The 19,016-nt window shown below is 52.4% G+C and overlaps 3 protein-coding genes across 3 annotated transcripts; all 3 read right to left on the bottom strand.

Annotated features, from left to right (window-relative positions):
* Positions 1 to 6,310: 6,310 nt before the first annotated feature.
* TGME49_306870 (hypothetical protein) lies at positions 6,311 to 7,933 on the bottom strand. Its single transcript, XM_018782504.1, has 2 exons — positions 7,641 to 7,933; positions 6,311 to 7,401 (listed from the first exon to the last, which is right to left on the bottom strand). Exons 1-2 carry the CDS (start codon positions 7,871 to 7,873, stop codon positions 7,131 to 7,133), a joined length of 504 nt encoding a protein of 167 aa, XP_018635651.1. The 5' UTR covers positions 7,874 to 7,933; the 3' UTR covers positions 6,311 to 7,130.
* Positions 7,934 to 7,963: 30 nt separating this feature from the next.
* Positions 7,964 to 9,958, bottom strand: TGME49_306880 (hypothetical protein; the record flags this gene model as incomplete). Its single annotated transcript, XM_018782505.1, has 3 exons — positions 8,911 to 9,958; positions 8,561 to 8,615; positions 7,964 to 8,177 (listed from the first exon to the last, which is right to left on the bottom strand). The coding sequence occupies exons 1-3, from the start codon at positions 9,131 to 9,133 to the stop codon at positions 7,964 to 7,966; spliced, it is 492 nt and encodes a 163-aa protein (XP_018635652.1). The 5' UTR covers positions 9,134 to 9,958.
* Positions 9,959 to 12,140: 2,182 nt separating this feature from the next.
* Positions 12,141 to 16,292, bottom strand: TGME49_306890 (hypothetical protein; the record flags this gene model as incomplete). The annotated part of the gene is made up of 1 exon (XM_002371821.1): positions 12,141 to 16,292. The coding sequence occupies one exon, from the start codon at positions 16,290 to 16,292 to the stop codon at positions 12,141 to 12,143; it is 4,152 nt and encodes a 1,383-aa protein (XP_002371862.1).
* Between the last annotated feature and the right edge of the window lie 2,724 nt (positions 16,293 to 19,016).

The following is a 19,016-nucleotide window of genomic DNA, read 5'->3' as shown; positions in this document are numbered from 1 at the left end:
GGCTTGTTCCGCCTAAAACACGATCTCTTTCGCCTGCTTCTGCATTACACAGCCACCAGCACCGTTCCCTCTGCTCTACCTCCCTCCCCATATGCCTGAGACCATTCCCGTTGTACATCAGAGCCCTGAATATCCAAACGAACAGTAAACCAAGCCAACCCCATGAGTCCACAAGAGGAGTCTCCATCCAAATGTATCCAACATGCACACCGCCGCCTTCCCTGCTCCCGGTCCTAGTACAAACTCGACCTGACTCACCGTTCACCATGTCTGTAACATTCCTCACGCCGCCCCTCATGGTGACCCGTTCGGTCTTGGGGACATCGTCACATAGAGACGGGCGCGCGGCAAATAGTACTGCTAACCTGACGCTTCCATCCTCCGAAGGCTATATATCCATGGCTATGCATAAGCGTCGCCGTTCACGAGCTGCCCTAACGTTCATCCTAGCCCCTACTCTATCCATCTCAGAAACCAAATACACAAGATCACGTCAACTCGGACAAACTACGAGCGTGAGGCCGCCAATGCGACGCATCTATGCTTTATGGCATCGTTTACTGATGTTTCAGCTGACACGCTGAAATCGTGATGACAGCTTTCTTTCACAAATCATTCTCCAGGCTACCCACTCTTTCTCCTTCTCTCCTCATGCTCAACTTCGCTGGCTCCCTACGTCGGATCCCTGAATGTACCGACGAAAAGGAACGCCCGCTTACCTCAGCGTGCAGAACACTGGATTCACTCATGCGTCGCGTCTTGTATACTGGTCACCTAGCCTGTCCCAACCTCTGCACAGAGTCTACCCTACTCACCGTTTACCGTGATTCTCACTCGCCAGTCATCTCTCGTGGCTTCATACTCCCGCATCTTCTCCCCCGTCACCGTTGCAATCCGTGAAGAGAGTATCCCTCCGCTCTGCTGCTCGGTCCCCCCCTCGCAACTATCAATGCTGGCCTCCAGCCAATCGATCGGTTGCTTTCGTACTAGCAGCTCCTGCACAAGCATCGATCCATCGATTCGCACACAGCACTGGTGGCAAATGTATGTTGCACCCCTCTGGCCTCTGCGCCACGTCTGCTAGTATTCCACTACAGAGACTGTAGCCGTGGTGACATCGAGAAGGCAAGCGCAATAGTGGCGACCGCAAACCCGCTTCCAAGTCGTGCCGACTGTCTCGAAACTGTTACTTCGCCCCTTCCGCCCTAGATCCGTTATCGCCATCCTTAGCTGCTTCTATGAAGAAATGAATGCCCTCAGATCTCCCCACTTGCCGCAAAAGCCACCTCCGCCTGCTTCATCATTCATCCGTCTGAATACTTATACATACAGCAACCCGGCCCGTGGACCCGTTCACAACATTGCAGTCCTCGATCGCGTCCTCCATCATGTGCCTACCTTCCTATGTACTCATCAGCTTTTCTCTACGTTAGTAGCACCGCGTCATTTGAGGCTGAATGTTTCAACAAAAGCACAACTCGTTTACCTCAGCGTGCAGAACATTGTCCTTCTCTTCAATGCATCGTGGTTTGTATACTGGTCACCTAGCCTGTCCCAACCTCTGCACAGAGTCTACCCTACTCACCGTTTACCGTGATTCTCATTCGCCAGTCATCTCTCGTGGCTTCGTACTCCCGCATCGTCTCCCCCGTCACCATAGCAATCCGTGAAGAGAGTATCCCTCCGCTCTGCTGCTCGGTCCCCCCCTCGCAACTATCAATGCTGGCCGCCAGCCAATCGATCGGTTGCTTTCGTACTAGCAGATCCTGCATAAGCATCGATCCATCGATTCGCACACAGCACTGGTGGCAAATGTATGTTGCACCCCTCTGGCCTCTGCGCCACGTCTGCTAGTATTCCACTACAGAGACTGTAGCCGTGGTGACATCGAGAAGGCAAGCGCAATAGTGGCGACCGCAAACCCGCTTCCAAGTCGTGCCGACTGTCTCGAAACTGTTACTTCGCCCCTTCCGCCCTAGATCCGTTATCGCCATCCTTAGCTGCTTCTATGAAGAAATGAATGCCCTCAGATCTCCCCACTTGCCGCAAAAGCCACCTCCGCCTGCTTCATCATTCATCCGTCTGAATACTTATACATACAGCAACCCGGCCCGTGGACCCGTTCACAACATTGCAGTCCTCGATCGCGTCCTCCATCATGTGCCTACCTTCCTATGTACTCATCAGCTTTTCTCTACGTTAGTAGCACCGCGTCATTTGAGGCTGAATGTTTCAACAAAAGCACAACTCGTTTACCTCAGCGTGCAGAACATTGTCCTTCTCTTCAATGCATCGTGGTTTGTATACTGGTCACCTAGCCTGTCCCAACCTCTGCACAGAGTCTACCCTACTCACCGTTTACCGTGATTCTCACTCGCCAGTCATCTCTCGTGGCTTCATACTCCCGCATCGTCTCCCCCGTCACCGTTGCAATCCGTGAAGAGAGTATCCCTCCGCTCTGCTGCTCGGTCCCCCCCTCGCAACTATCAATGCTGGCCTCCAGCCAATCGATCGGGTGCTTTCGTACTAGCAGATCCTGCATAAGCATCGATCCATCGATTCGCACACAGCACTGGTGGCAAATGTATGTTGCACCCCTCTGGCCTCTGCGCCACGTCTGCTAGTATTCAACGACAGAGACTGTAGCCGTGGTGACATCGTGAAGCCAAGCGCAAATGTGTTGATCACGGCCCTGTTATCATGTCACGACTGCCGCGTCGCAACTATGCGCTTCGCTCGGTCTACCACTGTCTCGCTCTCATCACCCCTAACACCATTCCTGACTAAGACTCGAATGCGTTCCACCTCTCTTGCAAATCGCTTATGGCAGCTCTAAGCATTCCGTACCTCGCCGCCCTGATCACCGGTGGCACAGACACCACCACCGTCCACTTTGCCAAACGCCAGTAATGACGAATGCGGCCCACGGCGTGAACAACAGTGCCGTCCACTGCCGCAGGTCCACCTTCCTGTCTAATTGTCAACGCCTCTCACCTGCACACCACCCAGCAGCGTGCGGCACCTTCGCTCTCCGCCCCAGCAACATACGCAGTTGTACACGAGCTCGTGTCGTCATTTACAGCCACTGCCACCTGCGAGACCTTCACATCATGTGGATTCACGAGATGCGCATGCTCCCCATATACTCTCATAGTCCACCCTCGCCGCCGTTCAGACCCATGCCACACAGTGGCGCTGCTGTGGCTAGTGTCGCGCGCAGTGCCCCCTCCACGTCGTCGCTCCCGTTCGATGACAGGTACTGCATTACCTCGTCCTCATCATCCTCGCATTCGTCCCGTCTTTATGGCTTCGTCCTTAACGGGCCTGACTCATTCCGCGCCTGTTTCCCTACATAGCGACAAAGCCGCTGTCCCCCGTGCAGAGTTGATCTGCCTCGCCATTCCCCACGACTGTCATTCACACGTCACGCTATTCATGCAGTCTCACGCCCATCGTGGATGCTTCACGATTCCGCAGCAGTTCCACCGCCACACCAGAGGCCAATTACAAAGTTATTTCCTGACTCTGCTCGTCCGCCGCACGCCGCCAATCTCAGTACGACCCTCCTCGCGTCTGTCCCTCCACGGGTAGCGTACCAGAGTTTCCTGCTGAACCACCGCACCAGAGACTCGAACCCACCGGAAGTGACAACTTGATTTCGGATGCCTCTGTCCTTCACTGTCGTCCGCTGGTATTCTCCTGCAGAGGCGGAAGACCTGGCGTCTTCGCGATGGCAAGCGCAAACATGTCGAGTTCGGACCCGCTTCCACGTCGCTCCGGTCGTCTCCCAACTGGTGCTTTGCTCCCTTCAGCACGCACTCAATACAACCCGCATCATTCGCTTCCGAGTCACAATTGCTGCTGGACGACTCCCGTGTCGTCCGCACAACTATCTTCAGATGCTCCGTACATCGTTGCCCTGATTATCCAAAAGATAGACATTACTGACGTCCCGGTCACCCGTTCACCGCATTTCGGTCCACCGTCTTGTGTCTGCTTCCTTATTTAATCACCAACCCTTTTATTTTTCGCACAGCTGCGTAGAATGTGTCACATTCGCTCTCCCCCCCCGCCCCTTTCGCACCTTTTGTTGGAGAACGCATCGACATATATCGTCGCTTCCACTTGCAAGACACTGTCCTTCGGTTGACTACCGTTCACCATCTGCTTCGCAATTCGATGCCGTTTCCAATATCACCATCCATAGTAACGACAGACCATTTCCCTCTCCTCGCCAGTCCCTCCTCTCACGGCTATACGCATATATACATATATGTATATATATATATATATATATATATAAGCGCAAGCATAACCCACACCTCCCTCCAAGCATGTAGTTCGTCCATTGACGGAGTAGTCAGCGCCCCTCCACCTCGGAAAAGATAACAGAGAGATCGCTGCCACGTAGCGGTTGTCATGCGCAACTTCGCCCTGTACTGTTCTAGTTGACTGGCTAAGTTCGCTCTTGATAGAAGTCTTCGACCGACTGCAAGCAACTGGAGCGAGACACCGCCTCCGACCACTCACCTGTCGCCCCACAACTGGCGGTCTACGCATTGTTGCGCCTTATCTCCTTCCACCCACTGAAGGCACGTGCATTTTGGTTCCTTCTCCAGTTCTCGCAGCAAGTGTTGTCCTATTCACTCTCCCTGTCACTTCGAATGCCTAACTTCACTGGTTCTTTACTTGTTGTGCCTGTAGCTCCATACAAAAGATGCCCGTTTTGTTCACTTGACGACAACCACTGCATAGTCAGATGTGTGTTGCCGACACAAATCCCTATGCTCTACATAGAAACGCATTGAAAGCACATTGTGTGTCGTTCGGTTCTTCCGACCTCCCGCTGCCGCCTAGACACACACATCATCTTGTCACCATTCACCACCACTATCAATAGGCAGACACTATCTTAGGTTGAAACAAAAGGCGCAAATGCTCTGGCGAAGTGACGGCGCCGCTAAAGTCATTCAAACCGGCACCAGATAGATTCCGTGACTAGGCCAATCGAGGTTGTCCAGGCCATGATCAGTACCAGCTTCTCTCACAACGTTCATCGTTTCCGCCCATCTGCGGACATAGTGAACTAATGTGTCACAGGTTCAAACGCAGTGCGAATGGAGGGTGGTTCAAGACTGTCGTCTACCCTGTGCAACGTTGTCCATTATTTGCTTCTGGGAGACAATCGTGGTGCTGTACTGATCCACCCTCTCACACTGCAGCTGGCGTCTTTCACCTGCCACGACGCTCTCTGTCGTGTACTGGTGTCTTTCGCCGGCGGTCCCCTCGAAACTGTGACCCAAGTCAGATTTTTGGCAGCATCCGTCCCCTTCCAAGTGGCAAACTGCGTACATCACCATTCTGGAAGGCACAATCACAGACCCGTCCTGTCCCCATTCACAGCACCATCGACTGATCTCCAGTCTTCGGGCACACCGACGCCGCCTCTCTACCCGACAGCGTTTCATCCCATACCAGCGATGAACCCTTACCTCTTCGCACTCTTTCTATCGTCGCATGTGCAACGCAGCCGTTGTTGTGGCATGTCCAAAACAAAAGATAGACTTCGAACCCTTCCATTGTGGTAGACGCCATGTAAAAAAGCCAGCAACAGACCACACAGCCGTGACATCCAGCAAACAGGTGAGGCCCACCAATGGAAGATGCATGACGCGCATCAACTTCCGTCATTGAAGTGGACCCCGAAAATGTAGGCGCCTCACCACCTGCGCAACAGGCAGGCGTCGATAAAGTAGGATGCCTTCAGTTCGGCATGAGTGCGTCAGGTATTCCGCTTCGGCGTGGCCATCACGTGCCAGCAGAGGTGTGGAACGAGGACCTCTGATGCGCTCCTCTGTAGCCATGGACTGTAGGGAAAACTGACTAAATCTCTGCTTGCATCTTCGCAGAGTAGACGCGCTAAAAACGTCCCGCAGTCACGCCCCTATGGGGGGTTCAGCTCTTGCACGTGAGCCTTTCTTTTGATCAGCCTCTAGATCACGCATACAGACTGCAACTGGTGAGAGCAGACGAACCGCTCGCCCACATCATGCGATAAGTGGTTGGCGGAGCGACAGCCTCCTACGCCGTGTATGGCCCCGTCCTCTCTCCAGATGTGAGACGCTGTAAGAAGATACGCAGTCAGAAGCAAAGCATCCGCAAATGTCTGCCCTTCCAGTTCGCAGATGTCTGACGGCTGCCTTGGTTCTCTCCGTCGCATATTTTCCTCTCTCATGTCGACCACTCAATGATATGCAATCAACGAGTTCTCTATATTCCCCTTTGCTTTCCAGCTATCAAGGCTCCTTACAAGTGCTGTCTGTAGACACCGTCAGAATCGACGCCCCTCCACCGCATGCGTTCATGCCACCAGCAACAGCCTTTTCCCCCATTTGTGCCCCAAACGGGTTGTCATGCCGAACAAAGCATGCTGTGATATATGTAGTGAACATGCATTGCTCCACAGCCACGTCACCCTCCTTGCGCGCAGCACTGGTCACCGCGATGCTGTTTCGGAATGAACACGATTGTTTTTTGCCTCTCCGCCTGCCTGCAGTGGCAGAGACCATCAGGAGTCAAAACAGTAAAGCGAGCACGCGAATATCTCTTGGGCAGAAAACAGATTTCTGCCATGTAACCTATGTAGTACCCCCTGGTCGGTGCAGGCTGAAGTTTCGAACCATCTCTAGGACACCCGGCATGCAATTCCAGCTCGCCTGGGTACGCGGAGCCACGTCTCTTGTCTTCGTCTGCTTCTGTTTCCTTGACTTGCTCCCAGAGTGGATGGCCTCTTTGTTTTTCGGGCTGGCAGCGTGCATGTCAACTCTTCACCCACCTGCACCATCCGCAATCGTATTTATGTATCCACCAGGTATCCCAGACGCGTCGCTGCAAATCATTTCTGCTACGCGAAGGGTCAACGTCGCGCTTCGGGTGACCTCTGACGCGTGCTCCAATGTCTATCAGCTCTTTGCTGCAACGTCACCACATGTCATGAACCCACAGCAGACGTCTCCGACTCTGTCTCCCTCTTTCCAACATCTCGGCCACGCAGTGGCTCAGCTAGGTATCAGAACATAACCGATACGCATTTTAATCCTCGACACAAGCTCGTGCCACATATAAGGAAGCTATCTGCGTAGTACGAGGGTGCTAAACGGGTCAGAGCACAGCCGACGTACACACTCCTCGTCAGTTGGCTCTTCTTCCGCCAGTCTTCGTCGAGTGTTTCCCTCAGTTTTTGTGCCACTGCCGCCCTTTAGCCACAGTTTTCTGCACTTCCAGACCTTGATCGCGACTATAACTAGCCCAGCGAAACTGGCGACTAAAGCAGCCGCCTTCGTAGTTCTCGACTTGGCCAACCTGCTGAGCACCTTCCGTGGTCTCCTGGTGCTAAGGGCTCTGTAAAACGACATAAGACCACACAAGAAGCAGGAGAGCACAACCGGTGAAAGCCACGATTCAACTGCACGCCGAATCGCCAGCTCAAAACGCCGGTGCAGGCGGTGAAGTGCTAAACACACATCTTCAGACGTCGAGGCTTAAACAAAACGCTCTTCCGTAACAAAAGACCTGGACGCAGTGCAAGACAAGGTCTGCTTTCGAATGAGGTGGTTGCTGTAGACAGGTGCTTGCCGTACTGGCTCGGGTTTTTCGGGCCATCGAGGACTAGACGCTGATCCTCGGCGTTCTTCTCAAGGCTTTGTAAATCCAATGTCGCATTGGAATTCATCGCCGCGGCACCGACGGAATTAACCGTTGTTGTCACTGTGTTATTCACACTGCCAATTCCCTCCACGTAACACTGGAACGTGTCCGTCAGCGCGGAAATTAGGATAACCGCGGAAATGGTAAATGCAGTACAGATATTCATCTTGCGGCAAATCCACTTCTCAGATATCTAAAAGATGAAGCGGAGACACGGATGGGGAAGTGAAGCTTGGAAATGTCTGAAAATGCAAATTTAACTAATCCTGGTGCATCGACTGCCAGCCTCATGGTTTTGTGTCTCCTCGCTCGTCGATTCTGCTGCCGAAATCGACGCGGACATAGCGCGGTGATGCCCGCCCGAGGGACGGCCCCACGCCGGGCTCAACGCCGGTTCTCGCCCGAATTTGGTGGCATGTTGGGTGCAGCCAGACACTCCAAGACATTCATGGAGGAAGGAAATCTCGTGCCTGCAGAAGCAACGATACAGGGAAAAGAAAGCAGTAGTGATATGAAAAGAAAAAGGTAGTGGGGGGCCCGACGCATAAATACACAGAATTTGAATCAATGAGGGATAGAATCGGGTGAAACGATATCGAACAACAGAGAACGAGTTGGAGAAAACCAAGAAATGTCTACGGAATTGTTTCGAGGAGCATTTTTCCGTGCGTCATCGATAGTAAGCACTTCATCGAACTACGCACAGCTTATAAAAACCTACCATGGTAGTTTTCAAATGCACTGCGAAGCAAAGCTGCACTCTAAGGCACCACAGAAACAACCCTTTCCTCTGAAATTAGTTTACAGCAGATAGTATCCTGGCATGTCAGAGAGGCTTCCCGTTTTGCCTTACCTTTCTTCAGACTTCTGTGTGTCGGAGAGCTGGGCCTCTTTCCTCATACGCCCGGCTGGCAACAGTCAGCAAGATACAACAGGTTTTCACGATGACAAAACCGAAACTGTTTTATGCCAGTCTTTCTGGGTTCATCTATCCCAACCTCGAAACCGTTGTCTGCATCTGTCAATCATTCAGTCTGAACTACATTGACACGTCGATAGAGGTATGATCACGCGTGTGTGCAGATGGACCTACTGAACTATGTATAGTACGTATTTAGATTAGCGTGAGTCTGCAGGGTATACTCAATGTCCTAAGCGAGGTGCACGTTTCTTTTTGGTTTTTCTCCCTTTGCATCTTCGCACCAATAGAAACGCAGTCATCGTCCGTATGGAGCTTGAACTGCAGCAAGTTATCGTAGTACAAGTTCCGTGTAAATACGGGGCATCTGATAACACTCACTTTCCCCTCCAGGTCCATCATCATTATGTTCCTTAAGGTTTCCGGTGTCTTTCCAGTGTTTAATGTTTTACGGGACCTGAGAATTAGGTCACAGTTTACCCATATCGTCTCCGCATCCCAAATCATTGTTAGCTGGAAGTGTAAATGGTGCAACGATGAGTGTCGATGTTCGGAGTAAAACACGTGTTTGCGGCTAGATTGTTTTCCTCACCGCAGAAGCAGTAAAATGAGGCACAGAAAAAAACGGAATGAAGAAAAATACTGGCAAAGGAAGCCAGCAACGAGAGAACTTGTTGCAGTGGTAGGTAGGCTGGTCCCGTGCATCAAATATCGGAAACGCGCTTTGACTGGGTCTCGGCTATGTCAGGTGGTGACGAGTTTGAGGACGGTATACGACAGACCATGCGTCGTGGCTCACGCGCGAGTCCTCTGAAAGACAAAATAAGGTCGAATGCTTTTTTCGCTGGCAAGTCGAAGAAAAATCCAAAAGTGAGACGACTTAGTCACATCAGCATAGAGCAGAGTCCAGGATTCCGTGTCCGCTTTTGCCTGTTTCATTGGAGTCGCATTCCTTGCTCAGCGATTCTCCCCACGCGTTCATCGGATGCTAGGCAGTCGAGCGTGATTTTCCTAACACCTCACAAGTTTACGCATCTCACTTCTCATTCTTGACGTTGCCACACGGAATTCCGTGCACCCCAAAAATGTATCGTGTTTTCGTAGCTAAGCACACTACGAATGCGTGCGCTGAGAATAGGGAACAGAACGGCACTATTCTAAATAATCATGAATCAGAACGCGACTGTCTGTAGTGATTTGCTTTTTTACGCATCTTAAGCTCGCCCCCAATGGGTATCGGTGCCCTTCAGGGCAGTGCAACTCATGCGCCTTCATGAATAGCTTAAATTGCTCAATCTTGAATTCCTGTTGGATGCGATGTCTTCCAGCGTCGTTGCCAGAAACGAAAAAGGCCTAGAAATGCTTCTGTGAGTCTCGGTGGTACTCTCCAGTTTCCTCTGTTATCTCAACTTCAGTATTTCGAACATCTTTTCCGCACCACTTGCGCGTGTCTTATCTTTGAAAAGGCTCTGCCATAGGACGGCTGCCGACTCAACGATCAGTTACACAGTTACACAAACACGCGGTGTGCAGATGCAGTATTCGCTTGTCCGGCGGAAAGTCGCGGGCCGCAGGAATTACTCCTCTCCGCTCGCATGTGACTATGCACTCTATACATGAAGCCCTTCCGTATTCACCAAAACCGGAAGATCCAAAAGTTGTTTTCTTTCTCCGTTTGGCCCGCCGGATCGGGAGAAGTTTCAATCTCTGCCGAAACTCGAGTGGAGCCATCCTGTAGGCATGGCTGTCTCAGTTGACGCTGGATGTCGCGGGACTGAGTTCCCCACAGCGAAACGGACTTGCGGAGTCTACAGTGGAAAGAAGCAGTCCACAAAGGAAATGGACAACGTAGTGTTGCAAGGAAGAGTAGTCTTTCAACTTTTGACACGCAGCTGAACCCGAGCGCATGAGACGAAGTCGAGGGAGCAGCTGAATGACACTGAACGTAAAATACCAATTCTGTCAGCCACCTCTGCTGCATGTTTCACTCTTCACGAACAATTATGAAACATCCAACTGTACAAATTCCAACCATCCTTGGCCGCACTTTAGGTGCCCTCTGACGACGCAGTTGTAGTTTTTGAGTCACCCATACGTACGCATTCCTTCTCCTCTGCTGCAAGTCAATCGCTGATGTCCGGCCTTTCCTGCCGATCAGAGAATGATACGTCTATTGAAGCGGCCTGACAAGAAAGGGAGATGCAGTGCACGGGCACATCTACCCTCGCTACTCCGCGTCTACTGATACGGAAATTGAGGGATGGCGGTGTGCCCACATCGCAGGGACAGCTGCCGAGCACGAGGCAACAAGCAAATGACGCATGTAAGAAAAAACAGGCAGTGAACTGAGCGCCTGCACTTGACATGGTCCAAATGGGATATCACTTCATAATCAAAAATCAACCATTAACGGCGAAAGTTACGAGCATAACATTTCGAAAATCAGCTCTTTACGATGGGCCTGAGTGCCTTTGGGGCACTTAATTCTTCTGAGTGGCGCCGTGTTGGTGACATAATTACGCAGGGGACACGCGCCTGCGTTTGTTAAAAGGAACCTCTGTAGTCCGACTGAAGCTTTTCTGTATCATCCGCGAAGGAGGAGGCACTCGAGTGAACCGCGTTCCACCACCCGCACGAGCAAGCAGAAAAGCATGCTCTGTTCGAACATCTCTAGGGTCACAAGGCAACAGAATACCCATATTCGCACCCTTCAGTCGCATCTCTTTTTGTCGTGGTTCACCATGTGCCGCTGCTTCTTGCAAAGAGCGTCTCATGGTCGTGAGGTGCTAGCTCCACGCAAGGCGTGGACGCACATGACGGACATGACCCAATTAAAGAGACAGATATATCTTCGCATGCGATATTCATTTGATACACATTCCATTTCCTGTGTTTCTCCACAGAGTGAATGGCGAGCTCTCCGAAGCTTATGTACAATCAAGCGGCATTTGCGGGCAGTGACCGTGCAACAAAAACATAAAAGGTAAGAATCATCCTATGGTTGTCATTTGTGGCATGGTTCCTGTGGTAACCCAGTCAACGTGTGAACTACCCTATTTGACCTATTCAGCTCTCCCAGAATGCCACACTCGCCGCTCGTCTCCGTAAGCTGCTACCATTACTGCCAATGACTTCCTTCACGATGTTTCTGATGCGTTTTACCCGCACACTCCGCCTACAGCCTTTCGATTTCGCTACGTCCTTGGCTTTTATTGTATATCCACTTCTTCGAGTCTTTCACATCATCTGTCTTCCCTGACGAAACGTCTCCTTCTACTAGTTCCGGTCCCTCTTTCAACACCCCTGGCCCCCCTCCAGGTCACCTTTTCGTACCACTTTCTCCGCTTGAAGTGCCCAACTTTTGTCCACGGGACTGCTTCAACAGTGGGCTCTTTGGTTACGGGCAGGATTCAGCTGAAGCACCAGTTAAAAATCGTCGCCTCGTTGACTCGCGTAGCGGAACCCCAGGCGACTCTGGAAGTGGTGACACTGCACGGACCGTAAGGCTAGCCGCTTAAGGGCGTCGTGGCGCAGCTTGTTCGTGTGAACCATCCGTCCCAGTCCATGCAGTTGCTCGATGTTGTGCGGCCACAACTGCTTGCTGTCCAGGCATCACGACAGTCTCGGTGGCTTGAGGGAATGCGAGCGCTTCAGCTGTCAGGACCACTGCACGAGATCGGAGCACTTGTGGCGTCACCAACGATTCAGATTTCCCGACGCCTGTATCCTTCGTCGAAGACAGGATGATGCTTGGTTTCGCCTGGATGTTGACGTCGTCGTCTTGACTCCTCGATCTTGTCTTTCTTGTAGCAGCACTATTCGAAGCTGTTTCAGATGCCTGCGTATGAGACCCTGATGGCAGCTCGGGCCCGGATGTGCCGCTGTTCTCCTCTCTCAGGGCTGCAATGCCCTCTCTGACGGAAGAACTGCTTGAACCGCCGATTTGGGATCGGCTACTTTTCTGCTCGCCCTCGTCGTCCAGCTTCTTGCTCGGCTTTTGGCGGAGGTCCTCGTTGCCTTCTCGTGGGCCGGCTACCACGCCTTCGTCTGGGTGTCTGCCGCCCTCAGCGTCTCCAGATGCAGAAGTCTCATTGTTGGCGTCGCCATCTTTGGTCTTAGTTTTCAACTGGAACGTCAAGGTGACCTCGGCAACTGAAGAGACATCGGGCTGACCCTTGCTGTGCGACGTTGTCTGTTCTGTTTTTTTATCATTCCGTCTCTGTTTCACCTGGCGTTTTTGCTCCGACTCGAGATGCGTGACCTCACTTGACTTGTCCCCATCATTAGTTTTGTGAGCCGTACGTGCAGAAGAACTTACAGGCAAACTCTTGGTTACGTTTGCCATTGGTGTGGCAAGCGGTTCACCCGGAAGTTGACCTTTTTCTTTTCCTTCAGTGACTGACTGCAAGACGACAGTAGGTGACACGGGATTGTTTCGAGAGCTGCCACTCTGTCGAGCTTGCTCATGTGCAGAAGGTGATCTTGAACTCGGGCGGTTGGCACTGAGTAGCTCTTTGATGGCAGCGAGCAGCTTGTTCTCTCGAGCACTCTCTTCCGAAAAAGGCGCTTCTCGTTCAGCTTCTTCTGCCTTCGGGTGTCCTTCCTTACTGGGCAAGTGAGCTCCTCCAGGCGTTTCTTCCCGTTCAAAGGTAAGTTCTTGATGTCCTTTTCCAGCCAGGCGGGTGCTGCCGTTACCTTCCTGGCTTTCACTGTGCAGATCCCTCCTTACGCCGACTTCCTGTCCTTCCCTTGGCATGCTGCTCTTAGCGCCGGAACTATATTGCTTTGCCTGAGACTTGTCTGGCTCCGTATGGCTTTCCACAGACGCGCTAGATTCACCAAGGAGTCCCTGTCTCTTCAGTTCTCTTGCCGATGGATCCGTTTCAATTGAGCGAAGGAGACTGAAATCGAGGTCGTTTGAGCCGTCCTCATGCTGAACCAATTCCACGTATGGCGGGCAGTACAATTCAAGAAGTCTATCAATTCGCCTGTAAAACGTAATGTCCGAAGACAACTTATCGATGCTCGGGACCCCAGCCTGTTCGAGCACGCGCTTGTGCGTTTCGAAATATCCCACAATACGATGTAGTGCACTTGAAACTTCTTGGCTCAGGCATTCCTGCACTGTTTCTGTGTCTCTCTGATATATTCCAGATGAAAGCCGCTCTGCAAACATCGCGAGCAAGTATCGAAATTTGCGTACCAGAATCCCGGCTTTGAACACGGCCTCTCCACTCTTAGGAATACCCAAACGTCTCAACGCGAAGCCAATATTGTCAAGGGCCGAGACAATGCTCGATACGGGCCGGCCATCGTCTGAATCCGACACCGCAGCAAAAGTCTCAGTGAGTTCTGCGTCTTGATCAACAACTACAAGCAAATTCTGCTTCAGATCTTCGTCCGGAATCGCAGAAAGGAAGGTCGCAAAACACTGAATGCCTGGAGTGGCTGTACGTCTAAGTGCACCCATATTGAATCTGGGAACTCCGCGCTTTTGTTTGGACTCAGGTGTCTGAGCGTGGACTGCTCCAGACATTGGTCTCTTCAGGCGGTCATCTTCAGAGGGCGTCACTCCACTAGCTGCGTTGTAGCTCGAACTGCCTTCACCTTTGTCTCCACTGCGCTGGCTCGTGATCGTTCTAGGACCGGATGTATCCTTTGGTGGAATAGACTCCAAAGCGTGACGCCCCTCAGCTTCAAGTGCATTCGCCGAATGTTCACTCGCCCCCGGCTGAGTACGGTCTGTTCGCTGAAATCGAATGTCCCTTTGAGGCTCCTCCATTTGAAGTTCCGGCGGAAGGGGGTTGGCAGAGGATAAACCTCGCACCAGTTTTGCCGCTTTTTCAGCTTGTTCGCTCAGAGAGAGGGGTCGGGGAGGAATCTCAGACGACGAAGCTGAGTAGTTCCCGCCATAAGGTGGAGTGCCTGTGGCAGGGGTGAGCTCTCTGTTCTGAACCTCTGAAGGCGGACGAGACGTCTCTGAGCTCAGCCCATGATATGCGTCCATAGAACTGTATTTTACTGTCGAAGGAGTGCTCCCGTTGTGTGCTGGTGCCGCCTCTCCACGGAAAGGGGAAATCCCAGGCTGATCAGCGCGTTCTCTGAGCACGGATGCAATTCCTACAGACGGCGAAGCTTGCTTCATGAGAGGCGGAGGGCCCTTCAGAAAGTGATCAATACTCGCGGGCAGCTGGTGTTCGCCTCCACTTTCTCCTGTTGTGCGTGAAAAGGAGAACGCAGGCGTCGGCTGCAGGCCCACCAGTGGCAGTTGTAGGGGTCCACCGAAGTCGTGAAAGGGCGCGTTGCTGCCGCCTATGTTCAAAAGTCCATGCGCGTCGGTTTCTGTCACTGTATGGGGCTTTTGAACCCACTGTAAAAGTTTGAGAGGGTCGCTTTGCTGCGACTCCAAACTAGTATTGTCACCTGCGAGCAGAGACAAAAGAGCACTAGTGGAATCGCCTCGGTGCTGCGCCAGCATGCCATCAGTGGTGCCTTGCAAGCCTGGAAAGAAGCTTCCTCCCCACAAGTATACGTCGGACTCTCGTTGAGGAAGAGGCAGAGGGGGGGGGGATTCAAAACTTGCGGGGCCTGAGGCAAAATCACGACCGGGCGCAGCTGAGCCCAGAAGCATGGGAATCTCGGTCTCGGCTGTGACAGGTGCATTCGGCAACGCATCCACAGACGCCATTGCATCTATCAACGGCTGTCGGATAGATCCGGTTGATCTTTCTTTCTGTTCTACTTCCTGTGGAGCCTGTTCCGCAATGACGGCGCTGTCTCCCGTCTTGGTGTCGCCGTCGGTCAACCCCAGCGAAGCAGACGATCCCTGTTTTTTTACAGGGTTTTCCAGCGCGAAGTGGGGTGGTTCCGGCGCGATGCTCGGGAGAACAGAATCAACGAGCAGATCCCCTGGCTTCTTGTCTTCCCACTCAGCCTTCTGCGGGTCAGCTCCAACCGTCCCTTGTGTTTCCAGCAAGTCCTGGGGAATTTGGAAAGGTTGCTGCCACATCACTTCAGCAATGAAAGGACTTCTCCGCTTTGCGATTGATCGCGAACCTCGAGGTCCACCGGCGGTGCTGCCCCTCTTACTCTCAACAACTTTCTCCAGGAATGGAAGTTCAGCGTTAGGACTTCCTGTTGGGTCGGTGAACCTTGTCACTGTAGACGCGTCATCCTCAGCGCCTATAGGAGCATGCGAGGGCTTCCTTGACTTCCGAACACTGCCTTGGCGAAAAATTTTCGTCTGTGCAGCCTCCTCATTTCCTGTCGCGCTGGTCGCCACATCATTTCCAAATGGTCTCCGTGACTGGCCACTTTGTTGCGTCCCTCGGTCAGAACCTGGAACTTGTTCGTCAGTGGAGGGGGCAGGTAACAAATCGTCTAACCCAACTGCTGTGAAAGAAGAGGGATTAGAAAAAGCATCGGAAGGTAGGTGCTGCTGGTTCGACACTCCACGCGAACTCTGCTTTCTGATAACGTGTGGCGCGGGGGCTGGAATTTCGATCGGCCCCGCAGCCGCCGTTTGAGGGATGTTCTTGCACACAGCGGCGACGAGGAGGAGGAAAACAGCAGTTTTACGCAGTGGGGAAGGTAAACACGACGAGAGAAGGCGGTCTAGTGAAGACAGTGAGACTGTTTCTGTTTCCGGGCGTCTCCCCCCCGCCATGGCGCCGAAGCGTCCCGGACGCCGCCGGGGTGAAGGCCAAGTCCGTCGGCGGAATTCGTAGAAAAAAAATTCCGTCCCGCAGGTGGACAGAAATACGTACTAAAGTGCCTCTTCAAGGGGGAGGCGACCACGAGGGAGTTCTTGAGTGACAGATGACAAAAACAACCGGGAAGTTCGACCGCGTGACGCTAGGCGGGGGCCCTACCACGACTCTCGCGCGACATCGCGCTCACAAAGAGAGAAAACCAAGATGGCAATGTAACATAGGGCATGCGTAGCGGCGTGGAGGACTGTCGAGATGATTTCAGAAGGATGCGAGAAAATTACGCTGCCACCGTGCTGAAAGCGAAGAGCAAAACGCCCGCTCCACACACAGGCTGCCGCCGCCGGTAGGCGGAGCAACCTGATCTATCCTGGACGACGTAGATTCCAGAAGGGGCTAGGAACATCCTCGCTTCTGCTGAGTTTCCGTACTCGGCGTTCGTGCTCGGCGAAAAAAAGCGAAAAAGGGTGTATCCGAGCACCACAGCTCCCGCTGTTCCTCAGAATAAGCAGCAGAAAGTTGCTGTCCTGTCTTACTTCCAGGAACAGAATTCCCGAACAATCGTGCGCTCGCGAACTACGGGCCCCCGCCCGCTGATGTCAGCAGGTGCCTCGATGCTTCTACTTCCCACCTACCTTTCTCGACGCTGGCAGCATCCGCAAGCGTGGTACAGTCTCCCGTGCCCCAGAGTCGCGCCATGACTAGGGCCACTCGTAACAGCTTTCAGCAGGAAAAGGCGCATTCACAGTGGTTGAGGACGTGTGAGATCGGATGCATGCTTGTTTTAGGTCAAAGCAAGTCGGGTTCTCTATCCCTGGAGTAAAGCTTCCCGGTAGTCTCGAGGGCGGCCGATGCTCGACATGGGCAGAACACTGCTGCCCCACCCACCGAGACATGACAGAGATTCGGATAAGCCAGGACAAGGAACGGGTCAGTCGGCAGCCTGGAGAAGAGGAAACAGCAAATTTGCTTTTTCTGTCTGCTGTCGAGTCAAAATCGCGTGAGTGAGTAGTCATGTGGAGGGCCCGCTGCTGAAGATATTGGACCAACACGAAACAAAAATACGGCGCCTCGATGACCGACAAATGCCTGAAAAGAAGATCTCTTTGTGATGTCGCATCCTACAGCACGGTAATAGCAGTTAGGAGGATCACTAGTCACTTGGTGATACACGATGTGGCAAGGGCGTCTGAAGAAAGTGCGAACAAGCCGTCCGTGCATCAGAAGACTTCAGAGGCAAACGCGGGCATACATCGAACAGCAATCGGACGATGATTTAATGGATGGTAGAGACGCGAGACAAACAGGGCATGTTGGCCGGCAGTTGTACGATCTTCGCTGAAATTCTGAAGAACTTTCCATTGGACACACTCAATATGTGACTCGCAGCAAACGACTAGGCGGAGCAACCTCGTGGATTTTTCCTCCATGCCACTATCACGTCGAAATAGTTGTAGCCGGGAACGCTCTGCACATACTCTATTCATGATGTAAGAGGAAAGTTGACGAGACGGGAGATTTCACAAGCCTTCTTCAATAGCGGAGCGACAACGCGCACTACTTTAGTTTGTTCCTCGGTGTTTGTCCCTGACACCCCGGCTGGGGATAAAGACTTTCCGGTCCATCCCTCATAACATGAACAGGGTTGCTGCGAAAAAATGCGATAGTGCCGAGAAAACGGCATTCAGTGAGCTTCTGAACTATACGTAGCTGAATCCTGAACCGGAACACAGTTTGCATTCGTAGTGTGCGCAGTTATTTCTGGTCCCTTTCTCCCTTCCCCTGACACTGGAAAAACCGTTGGTAAAACTGCATGGTTCGGTTCGAAAACTCGCATCCCAGTCGCTACTGAGGGCATCCGAACGAATCACCGCGACCAGCTGAGAAGAGAGTTACTGATGCCTCGTAATGGATATGGTTTTCCCTCAAGAAAACGAGTTCGTTGAGGTGGCATGGCTGGAGCAGCCCTCGTCGGCTAATCTACCGTCGTTTTCTCCCTTAGCGTCCAAACTATCAGAGTGAATTCAGTTACTACTTCATCACTATGACTATGGTGTACTTCTTGTTGTGGGGGCAGATTAGACGAGCAGCTTGCGTGTGCATCGGGCCCTCCACGTATCCTGTGGCACTGCTGCAACACAGAACACAGATGGGCAGTGCCAGTGCATTGAACTGCGCCGTGTTACACCTACACCAGTTAAGGACGAACTGTCCCACACTTACAAAGTGTTTTTAAGGACCCCGTTGCGTTGCACAACAGGGCGATTCCCCATGTTGCAACCTATGTATTTTTTGAGCGTGACACCAGTAGTACACAGAGTCTGTTGCATTGCTGGTGGCGAAAGACGGATGGGCGCGGGAATACGAATCGCCAAACGAGAAATGGAATGACACGAAGCCGCCGCGGAATGTTAATAAACCAGAAGCGGTTCGTCCCGTAAGTGCAAAGGATTATTTCTCAAAGACTTTCCAGTACAATCTGAAACAGTGACACTTGCCCCCTCACAAAGGGGCCCAAATCTTCGAAGAACTACCCGGTGCCACGGCTTTGATTAAGCCGAGGGGGTCTGCTGTGAATCCGTGCATGTCGGGCCGTTGTGTGGTGGTGGCGATACCTCACCCTTACCCCCCTCCCCGTCCCCATCCATTTGTGGAGTGGGTCATACCACTTCAGTTTGCAT

This window comes from Toxoplasma gondii, chromosome XI (assembly GCF_000006565.2).
Source record: "Toxoplasma gondii ME49 chromosome XI, whole genome shotgun sequence".
Classification (NCBI taxonomy): domain Eukaryota; phylum Apicomplexa; class Conoidasida; order Eucoccidiorida; family Sarcocystidae; genus Toxoplasma; species Toxoplasma gondii.
This window is presented reverse-complemented; position numbering and strand designations above follow the sequence as displayed.